Below are 15,101 nucleotides of genomic sequence, written 5' to 3'. Positions count from 1 at the left end.
TGAGTCACTAGGGCAGGACAGGAAAGATATAATTGTTTGTGAGCTTATTTTTTTCCTCACACGGTGTCTCAATAAAAAGCATATCTACCGATCTTCCATCTATTCATATACTCCTCTCATATGAAACATCTCACACCCATACTCAACTATAGGTAATCATTGTAAAAACTTGGGGTGAGGAATCCACTGAAGTAATTCCTTTTTTGTACTTTGCATTGTTCTATATGCTGACATACTGTATATTATTGGAAAATTTATGCTCTACTGGTTGATGAAATTGATTCAAAATTATAGGGATAAGCAGAGCGTAAGTTAGGAGCACAAGACCTGACTTGAATTTCTGGAGCTTTAATTTAAATTTAAATTGAGTTTAAATTTCATTACGACCTATTGTGTTTCTTCCCTTTATTTATTTATTTATTTTATTTATTTTATTCAATTTTTATACTGCCCTTCTCCCGAAGGACTCAGGGCGGTGTACAGCCAAGTAAAAAATCACAGTATCAATATTAAAAGAGATTAAAACAAACATATTATAAAGTGGCCAGATTTAAAACGAATTAAAATATTAAAATATAAATAACCCAATAAAATTTTAACCCAATAAAATTTTAGGCCAGTCCCGCTTGAATAAATAAGTGCGTTTTCAGTTCACGGCGAAAGGTCCGAAGATCAGGCACTTGACGTAAACCAGGGGGAAGCTCATTCCAGAGCGTGGGAGCTCCCACAGAGAAGGCCCTTCCCCTGGGGGCCGCCAGCCGACATTGTTTGGCGGACGGCACCCTGAGAAGGCCCTCTCTGTGAGAGCGTACGGGTCGGTGGGAGGCAAACGGTAACAGCAGGCGGTCCCGTAAGTACCCGGGTCCTAAGCCATGGAGCGCTTTAAAGGTGGTGACCAAAATCTTAAAGCACACCCGGAAGACCACAGGAAGCCAGTGCAGGCTGCGCAGGAGAGGTGTTACATGGGAGCAACGAGTTGCTCCCACTATTACCCGCGCAGCTGCATTCTGGACTAACTGCAGCCTCCGGGTGCACTTCAAGGGCAGCCCCATGTAGAGAGCATTGCAATAATCCAGGCAGGAAGTTACGAGGGCATGAGTGACCGTGCATAAGGCATCCCGGTCAAGGAAGGGGCGCAACTGGTGCACCACCTGATGCTGTTATATGTTCAAAACCACCTGATGCTATTCAAAGATGCTGAATATTTCCCAGATTTCATTTTAAGAATAAAGAGGACACAGAAGGAAATGTGTATAGTCTTTTCCAGCCCAGAGTTCTTACAGCGTGTTGAAACACCCAGAATTCAAAGCCAGCATAACCAATAGCCTTCTTCTGAAACTCTAGGGACTGCAATACGGTCCTTCATATGTCTCCTGCATAAGAAGTTTATAAAAATAGGTCACTGTTATACAACACTGAAATGTGGCAATATTATTTTCTGGAACAACTAGATGCTACAAAATAATGGAAGGGTCTCTTCTTTTCACAAGTCTATAAATAACTATCAGAGTCTTTTATATGTTCCACCCCATCTAGGGGTTAATCTGGTATACTGGTAAATATGTTAGGCAAGAAAGCTTATCAGTAGTACGGGCATGGAACATAGAATAATAAGAGTTGGAAGGGACCTTGGAGGTCTTCTAGTCCAATCCCCTGCTCAAGCAGGAGACCCTGTATAATTTCTGATAAATGGTTGTCCAGTCTGTTTTTGAAAACCTACAGTGATTGAGCACCCACAACTTCTGAAAGCAAGCTATTCCATTGGTTAATTGTTCTCACTGTTAGGAAGTTTCTCCTTAGTTCTAGATTGCTTCTCTCCTTGGTTAGCTTTCAGCCATTGTTTCTTGTCTTGTCTTTTGGTGCTTTGGAAAATAGTTTGACCCCCTCATCTTTGTAGGAGCCCCTCAAATATTAGGGCAGCACTACCATGTCCCCCCAGTCCTTCTTTTCATTAAATTAGACATACCCAATTCCTGTAACTGTTCTTCGCACTTAGGATTCCATTTTGGGAAAAATCACTGTGTTTTTGATAAGCAGTAAAATGGTCTTGTATGCTCTAACCTTTAATACACTCGGGCTTGTTTATTTCTTTTGATATGACCTTATCTGATAATAAAAATTATTTGTGTATTAAACCAAAATACAATTAAAGGAAAATAAAAGCAGCACAATAAGCTCAAAATAAAAATCAGCAATAAAGTTAGTAGAAGTGCAATAAATTACAGGACAACAAATGGCAGAGACTTCTGAAAGTATCACACTGCAATTTAGGATGATCCACTGAAGCTCACTGTAGGAAGAATCAGGTGAACTAAATGCTTGGTTTTTGTTTTTCTAAACACAACACATAAACTATGGAACTACATGTTCTGCGTAACCCAGAGTTTGTGAAAGTTGTCCGTACAAATTTTATGAAAAAATAAAATACATGGTAGTAGTCATCAGTGTACAGTTTAAAAAGAAACTAGATAAAATCATGGATGTGGAAGCTGTCTATGGTTGGTAGCACTGAAAAGTGATGATGTTCAAGAAAAAATTTAAAACCTGATTGCTCTCCTAAGGCTTGGAATAGGTTGAAAATACCTGCCTCTGTGCTACCAACCATAGATAGCTTCCTCTCTCTCTCTCTTTTCTTCCCCCTCCCTCTTTTTAGGGTACGTCCCACCCCCCATGTTTTTGTGGTATTCTTGTTTTTTAAACTATAAACGGCCAGGAGTCGTTAGGAGGTAGATGACCACTAAATTGTTCAAACAAACAAAATCCAAGGCAGCACGCCCTAAAATCCAGCTGCTAAGAACCAATTCAGAAGAGACAACTACCTCCCACATGTCATGTTCCTCTGGCTAGCATGTGACAAAGAAAGCTATCCTAATGGATGGTTGTGTCGGCCATCTTAATTAACAGTCAGCCCCACGCATTTTGATCACAGCCTTACACATGACAGATGGCAAATACAGATGAAATACAGTACTGCCTAGTGTCAGGCAAAGCTATTTTCAGTCATTAATCTTTTATCAGCATAAGATGGTAAAAGCCCCACTAAGCCATAGACAATAATGAATCCAGGAGTTACTCCCAAGGTAACTGGGTAACCTGGTTCCTCAGGAGCAAGGGTCTCCAACTTCGGCAACTTTAAGACTTGTGGACTTCAACTCCCAGAGTTCCTCAGCCAGCAAAGCTGGCTGAGTATTTCTGGGAGTTGAAGTCCACAAGTCTTAAAGTTGCCAAGGTTGGAGACCCCTGCTCAGGAGAGCAACCCCCGTCTCCAGGACAAAATGACAGTATTTTCAATATCTCCATCTTGAGAGCATATGCACCAAGCCAAATTCCTTGTGTGTCCAATCACACTTGGCCAATAAAAAATTCTATTCTATTCTATTCTAGAAGCTCCCGTCCCAACCTTAACGCTGCTGAAGAACACCTAAACTACAGGTACTGTACAGGTACTCCTATACAGGTACAGGTACTTTTAACCATTGTTTAGTGGTTAATTCAAAGTTACAATGGCACTAAAAAGGTGATTTATGACCAGTTTTCATGCCAATGACCATTGCAATATCCCCATGGTCACATGATCAAAATTTGGGTGCTTGGCGCACTGACATATATTTATGAAGAGTTTTATTGTCTTAGGGTCATGTGATGACCATTTGTAATGTTCCCAGCTAACTTCTGACAAGAAAAGTCAATGGGGATTCACTTAAGAACCCCGTGATTCACTTAACAACGAACTGCTTAACAATTGGCAAAAAAAAAAGGTAGTAAAATGGGCCACAACTCACTTAGTAACTATCATGCTTAGGAGCAGAAATTTTGGGCTCAATTGTGGCCGTAAGTTGAAGCCTGCCTGTATATGGGGTGGTGATTGACCCCGTCTGCCTTAGTTTTAATACTACACTTTTCCATGATAAATATTAAGTAACACTATTTAAATATAAACAGGACAGGCCCTTGATAAACAAAAAATAATATATATATTAAAGAAAGCAATCAACAAATTTGAACAACATTCCTCACCTTTTTAAAATATATTGAGCCATGGTGGCCCAGTGGTTAGAATGCAGTACTGCAAGCTGCTTCTGCTGACTGCCTGCTGCCAGCAATTTGGCAGTTCAATTCTCACCAGGCCAGTGTGCGTTTTTACCGGTTCACCCTGGTTCGGGAGAACTGGTAGTGCTGGGGGCGGGAGGCTCCGCCCACCCACCTGGACGTCATCAGAGATGCTTTGCGCATGTACAGGTTCTACAGATGCACAGAAGCGCCGCACATGAGCGAAGCAAGCAAGTGCACGCTCACAGTTCCAAACCTGTAGCAAAGATAAGGGAAACTCACAACTGCACCAGGCTCAGGTTTGACTCAGCCATCTATCCTTCCGAAGTTGGTAAAATGAGGACCCATATTGTTGGGGGCAATATGCTGACTATAGAATGCTTAGAGAGGACTGTAAAACACTGTGAAGCATTGTATAAGTCTAAGTGCTTTATAGAACTGCAGGCATTTGCTATCTTTCAGAAAGCAGCACCCACACTGACACCCTCCTACATGTACCAATGCAGGAGGTCTCAGGCAAATAAAGAGTGTTGTTTCCCACAAAAGAGTCTCTTACATTTGCATAACTATGGCATCCACAGGATCGGACTCTTTTTGCCAGAGTGATGAAAACAGCATCATGCCAGAAACTTTATGACCTTCACATGTGTGTAAATTTAAGTAAGAGCTGTAGTATAATAGATGTCATACCAGTTCTGCTCTCTCAAAGCACAAGATGTGGGTTTGAAAAACAGCTTCCACACCAAGGATAGAATAAGAGTCAGTGTAAATTCAGTGTTTTGTAATAAGTCAATCTACTAATTGCCATCCCCCCCCCCCAAATGCTGATATTCAAAGGAGGCTGAATCAGCCATCAACATAGTTTTGGCCACATCTGAGTCACTTGGATGCTATAACTACCTAAACTGGTTATTGCACCTGCTAGTAACAGGTTTTACAGCTTTACCACATATAGCTTTTGACTCCCTCAGCACCTACTTCAGCTTGGATCTTTAGTAAAAGGGGAATTGGAAAAGCTAGGCATATCTAGAGGGCTGATTACGGTTACAAATGGCTCATTGGTTCCTAGCTGGTCTTGAGATCCATCCAATATCCATTATAAAGCAGTGTGAAACTTCCTTCCTCCATTCTGATATAAAGAATGGATCAATATAAGTGTCTTTCCTCCATTCTTAAACTTTTGCTGAAGTTGAAGGTTGGGTAATAAAGCCGCCTCCTTCCAATCGCCTCTGGAAGCCCTCCGGAACCGATCGACGATTACCACCGTCGTTTGTCATCTCACGCGGCGGGGATAATTTTTCAGCTTCCCCTAACTAAGTGCCGGCAGTGGATTTCCTGGGGGAAATCCCAGGTCTGAGCCGGGACAGCATTTCGAGATCGGCCAAGGTCTGGACACGGCAACGTGAGGCGGGGTGGGGTGGGGGGTTGGTGGCAAGGAGCGGACGAAGTCTGCGTTAGCAGAAACGCAGCGCTTTTGCCTCCGCCGCCTGGGACCCCAGAAGTTTAGGTAAGGCAATTGCGCAACCACGCCAGAGCTGCGGGAACCCAGCCTGGCCTCGCCACTGAGAAGGGGGCGGAGCTGCGGTGGGGATACCCGGCGCCTTTCCGAGCATCAACAGCAGCGGCGGCGCGACTCTCCTCCAGCGAGCCCTCCGCACTTTCCTTCCAAAGCGAACCAACCACTCGGCGAGCCCCGCTGCTCACCAGCATCGCCGACCGCAGCTTCCCTCTGGGTAAGCGCAGGGCGAGGGCGACCGCGCTGACGTCGCTCTTCTCCATTGGCCCTGGCCGGCAGCACATGCCCAAAGACAGCTAATATAAAGGCACCCCGGCCCGCACCCCGCTTCTCCGGCTCTGCTTGGTGCTTTTTTCTGTCAGCCTCCTTCGCTCGGCTCTTCTCTTTCCCGGCGGCCCGATTCTTAGCATCTCCGGCTCGGCGCAATGGCTAACGTGGATGCTTTCGTAGCCAAATGGAGCCTGGTCTCCAGTGATGGCTTCGAGGATTATATGAAGGCATTAGGTAAGAAGGGAAGGGAATTGGGAGTGCTGTCAAAAAAAAAAAAAAAAAAAAAGCAAGGGAATTATGACAAGAATAGAAAAATTAATCCTTTTCACAGATCAGACCTCGGATTCCTCTTGGGCAAAACATTAAAAAAAGGATGTGGATGGAATGGCTGAAAAATAGGGCAATCAATAATAATAATAATAATAATAATAATAATAATAATAATAATAATAATAATAATAATAATAATAATAATAATAATATATAAATTAGCAACATCACATTTTCTTCTGTATATGTTCCATTCTTGTACTCTTGTAGATATGTAGATATATCTATATATCTATATTTAGATATAGATATAGATATATTCAAAGATGCAGATGGCAGTCCCCGGTGAATGTGATCTCCTAAATGCAATTGACCAAAAAATGTAGGATTGCTGTTAAAAACCATGTAATTCGCCCTACCCTGTGCCCATCCCTTTTTTTTTTTTAAGAGAAGGGTGGCTTTGTCTGTTTAAAATGGCTGCTTTGGATTAAAATGAAATATTGATTGTAGCTCAAAGTGTCTGATGTATGTGTAGTATGCTTGTATATCTCTCTCTCTCTCTCTCTCTCTCTCTCTCTGTAGTCTGTTTTGTACGTATGCAATACTTGGAATTCTGTTCAGTTGCTATGCAAAATGTGCTTTTCAGCATGCAGCCCTATTTCACTAAAATGTGCATATGGCTTTGTCATCTAGGTTACAGTTATGGATGATGATGATGAAAAAGCTTTATTTTTTTCCCCTTTTGGAAGCCCATAAAGGTTTGGAAATATGGTATTAGGAGCTTTCTGTCTCTTTTTTCAGCTCTTAAAAAATGCTCTCTATCCAAGCTCTGCAAAGGCATTCAAATAGCTTTTATAACAAGCACACAAACAGACATTGTTTCAACGGAGCTGATGAGCAAACTAAGATTGCAGATGGGCTGCATATGAAAAGTGTGTAAGAAAGAGAAGGAAAACAGGACTGAATGAGTTGTGCATGTGGGGATGGCTTTAAATAAATACAGTTGCTCTTTTCTTGAACTTCCGCAGGGAAGAAGAGTACTTCTTTAGAAAAATGGATTTCTGTGATACATGCTACACTATATTCCTTCCATTTTACCTAAGTATGCTCAGGTTTATATTAACAGAATGTATGGTTGTAATATTTAGGAGTTTCAAATAGTTTGATGCAGCACTGGAAATGTTGCAAGATGAGCAAATTTCCTGTAACTTCATGCCAAGGAAGACAAAACAGAGTCTAGCAATGACAGAGTTTAGTCATCATTTACAGTGACTCCTGCTGAGATAGAAACTAGAAAGAGTACAGAATTAACATCCTTACAACTATTTTATTTGAATTTTTCTCTCCCCGTCCTTCTGGAATCATTTCACCAAAATATAGAGTCTAGTTTACACCAGTGGTGGGTTTCAAAATTTTTCACTACCAGTTCTGTGGGCGTGGCTTGGTGGGCATGGCAGGGGAAGGATACTGTAAAATCTCCATTCCCACCCCACTCCAGGGGAAGGTTACTGCAAAATCCCCATTTCCTCCCGATCAGCTGGGACTCAGGAGGCAGAGAATAGATGGGGGCGGGGCCAGTCAGAATTTTTACTACCAGTTCTCCGAACTACTCAAAATTTCTGCTACCGATTCTCCAGAACTGGTCAGAACCTGCCGAAACCCACCTCTGGTCTGTACACCATTTATACACCATATATAAAATGTAGTTGCTTAACTAGAAACACCACACTACATTCAATATAAAAAGTGTTCCTAACCAATATTCCTGCTTTAAGACTAGACACAGGAAAATCCAGAAGTCACTCAGGAAATATAAGCCAATCTGAAAGGTAGCAGTTTTGTGGTCTCCAAATCTGTTGAACCCAAACTCGTGGAATGACACAAACTTCATGTTTATGGGAGTCAAAGTAATTACTCTGTATTAATTTTTTCTCTGCCTTACCAGAAGTTGCTGTAATGGATTACAGTGAGAAGAAATATATTGACATACTGTAGAATGATTTTGTTCCAATCCTACTGCAGATTTGTGAATATGCTTTTCTCCCTACAAGCATTTTAATTCTGAATATTTTAGGTTAGGTTGAGTTTTACAGAGTTTTGCAATGGTGATGTGTAATTAAAATTTAATGAGAAGGGGCAGTAAGTTCATTGACTGGAAAACTCCCTCTCATGCTAGATAATTAAAAAAAGATAATTAATCTTGTGTGAGAGTGTTTATATAATGACTGTGCTTGGCTGAACCTATTTAAAAGTAAATTCTCTTTCCTTTTGGCAGGCGTGGGTATAGCAATGAGAAAGATGGGAAATATGGCCAAACCAGATATTATCATTACCAGGAATGGTGATACTTTCACAGTCAAAACTGAAAGTACTTTCAAGACGTCAGAATTCAGCTTCAAGCTAAATGAAAAATTTGATGAAAACACGATAGATGGTCGAAAAACTCAGGTAAATGAGACTGTAACCCAGGGAACACACCAAATATATCAGGGGTCTCCAACCTTGGCAACTTTAAGACTTGTGGACTTCAAATCCCAGAGTTCCTCAGCCAACAACTCTGGGAGTTGAAGTCCACAAGTCTTAAAGTTGCCAAGGTTGGAGACCCCTGAAGTATATGACATGTTAAACTGATTTTTAATTATTTGGCTCAATGACTCCTGAAGTCGAATAATGTCATTACCTCCACAAAAATACAGATTCTGTTGTTTTAACTCAAACATCACAGCGGTAGCAGTCCCAAACTAGATCCTTGACTTACAAACTATTCCATTACTCCCAGGATATGCCCAAACTACTCCTAATGTAAGAACTATGTGCTATGCCATGGGTCTCCAACCTTGGTCCCTTTAAGACTTGTGGACTTCAACTCCCAGAGTCCCGCAGCCAGTAAAGCAAAGCTGGCTGAGGAACTCTGGGAATTGAAGTCCACAAGTCTTAAAGGGACCAAGGTTGGAGACCCCTGTGCTATGCTGTTTTGAATAGTGCTGGTGAGTTTTGTAACATGAAGAAACTAGTTTAAGAACTTAAGTTCAGTCCGCATGCTTAAAAATGCCCATTGAGTACCAGCAGAATCATTTGCACTGCAAACAGCATTGATAGCCAGTTCTCCAGGTGACAGAAAAGTGCATTTATGCTCAAGTAAAAATTTTCATGGATCAGTATAATGTTGTTTGGTCTCAGTTCTTAGATTAAAACTCATTTGTCCCAGTTGTTTTAACAAATCTACCTTCTTCCAAAATCAAAAGTTTTGTAGTTTTTTGCTCCTGGAAAATGTTAAGTGTGGCTCTGGACCATAAAACAATGCCACCATTGCCACAAATAGTGACATCTATATGGAAAAACACTGGAATAAAGAGCTTTTCTGGACAGTGTATTCAGTGGTCAGGCGCCACCACATTGTAAAATACATTTTTCTATTCATCAGTGATCACATCTAGAGGAGTTTTGCCATTGTTCTTGTGTATACAATCACACAGATATGTGTATCCCTTCCCTGTCATTTTGTGCTAATTTTAATTGTTACAGCTAACTTCTGGTGGCTGTGCTGAACTAACCTTTTGAGCTGAATCTAAGCCAGATTCAAGAGCCAGTGCATTTGTAAAATATGGAGACAAAACTCATAACTTTACTTTCAATTTACATGTCTGCAAAACAATTGTGAAATGCTCTAAAGTCTGCTACCAGTTCACTGTGTGCGCACCAAATGCATCAAATGCACACTGCACATGCACTTGGTATGCACATGCACGGTGGGCACCAAATGCACATTGCGCTTGCACACGCAGTGTGAGCCAAACCTGTGCTTTGCATGCATGTGCAAAAACTCTGAGAAATAAAGCTCAAACTCAAGAATGTGTAATAGAGAACAATTTTGTAGACTGAACTTTACAAATATTATCTTTACCTGGATCCACTGTATAAAGCAGGAGAGCTGACCAGCTTGAGGGTAATTTGTATGTGGTGCTTATGTTTCTGTGTAATTGTCTCTAAGTAAGCCTTCCCAAGTGGTACTTTTTTTATAGTGTCAGGCAGGTAGATAGCCACGAAGTTGGGGATGTCTGCTCTAATATATATTTTTCCTGTCATTTTTTTTATACACACAGAGGAAAAAACATGAATGAGCAGGAAACTGTGGTTACATAAACAGTATCATTTGCCTGGGAAGAAGTAGAAAAGAGTAATTTATTGAAAACATTTAAATGCATTTGGAAATGAGGCTTAGATTTTACACAGAATGGGGTAACATTAATGCTGAATATATTAACTGAATTTCAATGCTTCATTGCTGATTATTCAAGCAACATATTTCTATGTCATGCATCAATTTCTAGATGCCAAGTATTGTAGATTTATTTTTATTAGTATTCCATAGTTTTCTGAAATTTGCCATCTTTAAAGTGTTGTGTGAATTATGATCTGTGGTCTAAATGCAGATGAGTTTGCATGGGTATGGTGCTTAACCTGGGTTGTGTCTGTAAACCATATATGTTCAATCTGGAGTTCCAACATAACGAATAGAATAGAATAGAATAGAATAGAATAGAATAGAATAGAATAGAATAGAATAGAATAGAATAGAATCTTTATTGTCACTTTAAATGTACACTAACCAGCATACATTAAAATGAAATTTCAGTTCATTCAGCTCTCAAAAGATAACCATTATGCTAAAGCCACATATGTGATACAGAGAAACATCACAGTCTAGTTCAAATGTATACATATACATGGGGGGAAAAAGAATCCTGCAAGTTTAGAAGATGGATGACACAAGGAACAAAGCTGTTACAGAATCTAATAGTACTACTATAGATACTTTGAAACATCCTCCTAGGGAGGAGTAACAGAAACAGACCATGAAATGAAGGGGGGGAGAGGGAGGGAGGGAGAGAGAGAGAGAAAGAGAGAGGGAAATAAATAAATAAATAAATAAATAAAGAAAGAAAGAAAGAAAGAAAGAAAGAAAGAAAGAAAGAAAGAAAGAAAGAAAGAAATGCTATAAATAAAAAAAATGGTCTGGCATGCAAGTTAAAATATTGTGAGATTTCCAAATACAGATAAAGCCTTGGCTCATAAAACACCAGATTAAACTGTAGTTAAAAAGAAAAAAGTAGACATGTAGTGATCCAAAGAGTAGTAGAATGCAAGGCAAAGAATGGGAGAAGATTGCAAAGTATTAAGATCTAAAAACTTGAAAGATTATGGCATAAACCAGCTGTGTTTGGTGCCAGTAATGGTCAGCACACTGAGTGCCATACCAAAAAGTCTTGGATGGCACTTAGAGAATCTGCACATTGACAAAATTACATTCTATCAATTATAAAAGGTGTGCTTGGATCTGCACATATACATTACAACTTCCTAGATTCTTGGGAAGAACTTGATCTATGAAGACCAACACCAGCTAAAGAACTAGACTTGTGATTTCACATTTTTGTGTCAATAACAACAACAACAACAAAAATAACAACCACCACCACCAAATAATTTCTGTTATCCCAGGTTCTTGGGAAGGACTTGATGATGTATAAAAATGTCAAATCCAGTCTAACATCTGACTGACTGTGACCAACTATAACAATAATAGCTGACAACAGTAACCACACTAAAGTAAAAACAAAGGTTAGAAGGGAATACATGAAAGTGAAGAAGATCTTAAAATCCAAGCTTTAGTGGAGGAAAAGTCATCAAGGAAATGAATGCAGCTGGGATAGTAGACTGGACTCAAGCAGAACTGAAAGCCCTGGATAAGAAAACCAGAAAAATCATGACAATGAATCATGCTTATCACCCACACAGTGAGCAGGGTGGGCATGGAATGTTGCAAGTACTTCAGACAGCTGAAGAAGAAGAAAAAAGGGCACTGAAAGAATATTTGAAGCAGGGGTCTCCAACCTCGGTCCCTTTAAGACATGTGGACTTCAACTCCCAGAGTTCCTCAGCCAGCTTTGCTGGCTGAGGGACTCTGGGAGTTGAAGTCCACAAGTTTTAAAGGGACCAAGGTTGGAGACCCCTGATTTGAAGGATAGTGAAGAAGATGCACTGAAATTAGTATATCATGAAGGCTTACTGAATACCTCAGGTAACAAACTAGCCTACAAAAAATACCAAATGAAGAATAGAAAAAAAGACATAGCAAGGCAAAATATATGTCCACTACACCCACACAAACCCTAACTGCATGCTCTGTATTTCACCAGAAGTCCCCAACAAACAAAGTCAATGGGGAAGTTAGCAGGAGGTCCAAATGATTATCATGGGCTAATGGGGTGCTGCAGTTGTCATAATTGCAAGCTGGTTGCCAAGTGCCCAAATCAGAATCATGTGATTTCAGGGACACTGTGATGGCTGCAGTCATAAGGATTGATCATAAGTTTCCTTATTCAGCACCATGATAACTTCATGCTTAATATCCACATGTGAAGCATGGATTGCTTAACAACAGCAACTGAAAATGCCAGAACTGCCACACACATGTGACATCATGCTTTACAACTACATTGCTTAGTGACACAGTTCTCAATTTCAGTTGCTATCGTTAACCAAGGACTACCTGCATAATCAAAAATAATATAAGAATTTTTAATTCAGAGTGAAATCAACCATCTAATCTAATATGAGCAGGTCACATAGGACAAGTTGAAAACATATGAGCAAAATATCTCAGCTACAGAATTGCAGCTCTATTATACATTAAATAAGCAATACCCTTATATTAAGATCAGAGGAAACAATTTCAAATAATTTAAAGCAATTTTCCATTGGTTTATAATTACTATATTTTAAAAAAAATAATTATTGGAGTAGGAACCACAGTATCACTAGAGCCTGCCGACCATTATGGAACTTCAGAAGCAGCAATCCCAGCTGGATAAAATAGAGGAGTATTATGTGAAAGTTCCAGATTAGCCACAAAAAGGACAGATTTATCCATTGTTTTAAACGACAACAAAAAGCCAAACATGTTTTTTCTGTTGGAAAAAATGGAAATAAAAGTTCTGCAGTGGGAATTGTAGAACACTTAGAGTAGATATACCATAATGATGTGAGATAACTTTACTACGAGACAAAGGAACACATTTTGGGGTGCTGTTACAATTAGGAATGGGGACAACATAGGTCCATCCTGGGGCAATGAACTGAGACATTCTCACAGTGGATATCCAGGTAGAAGTGATCAAATCCTTCAGGTATTTAGTAGTTGGTGTTATGGGCATCTTTTAATACTCTACTTTTGGCTCAAAATGTTTTTGGCTGTTCTTCAGGCTGCTGGCAAAGATTGCTGCAGGTTTTACAGTTAAAAAAAATGTACAGCTGTACAGAGCCTCCACGATATGTTTAGTTTTTCCACTGATGTATTTGTGTTTCCAATTATATACTGATGGCCAAGGGTGTTGCTGTTCTCATGGAGAATTTGTGAAGAATGTTTTGTCTTTCTGCCCTTGCCTTCAGGGGGGAAGAACTTGGTCAGTCAGTAGGGTGTGGGATTCTTGGATCAAGTTATGTTTAAGAATAAGATTGGATGCAGGCTTGGAGAGAAGCCATAATACTGAAAACCTAACAGGGAACTGGAGATAGCAGATATATTTAAAATGGCATGAGACTATTGTCTCCTTTGATCTGATGAAAGGAATTTTCCACATAGTTACAAATTTGGCACCTGCTGAAATTGTCCTCACTGTGTAATCAAATATTGCATGCAGTTAGATGAACCATGTAGTCATTACGAAGCTTAAATAAGTTGTCACTCAGGAAAAACACTTCATATGAACAGGAAGGACAGTATTTAGGCAAGCCTTTCCCTGGATAATAATCATTTAAACAAATAGATATAAAATGCATAGTTGGGTAGTCCTTTTATTATAATGAAGCCAAATAACAATGGGCACACTGTCAGTTCTCCAGAATTCTTCATCAGCCAGAATGTTATAAAAAGGAGTGGGTGGAGAAGAAGCAAGTTCAAAGTTCTTGAAAGATGTTGCAGTCATGAAGTGCCTGAATAGTTTGTCTCTGGTTTTGATTTGTACCACACTGCAAAATCACAAGCCTAAAAACCATAGTTTCATTCCCTTTAGCCTCAAGACAAACTGAAAATCAACACATGAAGGAAGGAGCACACTACTAAAATTCTTGTCTTCCTTTACAGACCCTCATCACTTTAGATGACAACAATGTATTGACCCAGGTCCAGCAGTGGGATGGCAAAGAAACCACAATAACAAGGAAGATAGAAGATGGGAAACTGATAGTTGTAAGTAGAATTTTTTCTTCTCTTATGCTAAATTTGTACACTATAAATGAAATGTAACTTACTTCAAATACCGTAAATATCCACCTACCTTATCCTGCTTCCAAACGATCTGTTTGTAAAAAGAGAATGAATATATCTTTTTATTTTCCAGGAATGTGTCATGAATGGTGTCAAATGTACTCGTGTTTATAAAAAAGTATGAAGAGCTTGATGTCTATGTTGGAGAGTGGCAGATCAGATCGAAAGAGGACTAGTCCATATTTTTTCTTTTTTCTTCTTCTTTCTAAACTAGATTTTTTTTAAAAAAAAACCCATCATGTGCAAGAAACAGTGTTGTATGCAATTTAAAGTCCTTGATGACAATGATTAAATTTTAAAATTTCAAAGAGATTGTAACTGTGTTATTATTTGTGAACTATTCCCCTTGCCCTTTTAAGGAAGTTTAGGAAATTGAAATTAGATAAATAAAATAGTAGGAAAGTGTTAAAATATATTCAAAAACGAATGTTGGGCACAGGTTTAATGTGAATTTATGTATTTTCCCCTGAAAGCAGACCTCATTAGTAATATTAATACACTGCACTAAGTAATTACATAGCTTGTTTCTATTTGTAATATGATGCTGAAACTTGCCATTGTGAGTTATTCAACAAATCATGATTAAATGAGGCTATGATTTAGAGCAGGGGTGTCAAACTCGTGGCCCACGGGCCATATGCATCATGTACTGGCCATCCCTACCTC

The 15,101-nt window shown here is 39.5% G+C and overlaps 1 protein-coding gene across 1 annotated transcript; it reads left to right on the top strand.

Moving 5' to 3' along the window:
- The first annotated feature begins 5,563 nt into the window (after positions 1-5,563).
- LOC131194901 (fatty acid-binding protein 5-like) lies at positions 5,564-14,743 on the top strand. Its single transcript, XM_058176482.1, has 4 exons — positions 5,564-6,070; positions 8,382-8,554; positions 14,253-14,357; positions 14,509-14,743. Exons 1-4 carry the CDS (start codon positions 5,992-5,994, stop codon positions 14,557-14,559), a joined length of 408 nt encoding a protein of 135 aa, XP_058032465.1. The 5' UTR covers positions 5,564-5,991; the 3' UTR covers positions 14,560-14,743.
- Positions 14,744-15,101: the final 358 nt, after the last annotated feature.

Source organism: Ahaetulla prasina, chromosome 3 (assembly GCF_028640845.1).
Source record: "Ahaetulla prasina isolate Xishuangbanna chromosome 3, ASM2864084v1, whole genome shotgun sequence".
Classification (NCBI taxonomy): Eukaryota; Metazoa; Chordata; class Lepidosauria; order Squamata; family Colubridae; genus Ahaetulla; species Ahaetulla prasina.
Note: the sequence above shows the minus strand (reverse complement) of the source record. Positions and strands in the feature narration are given on the sequence as shown.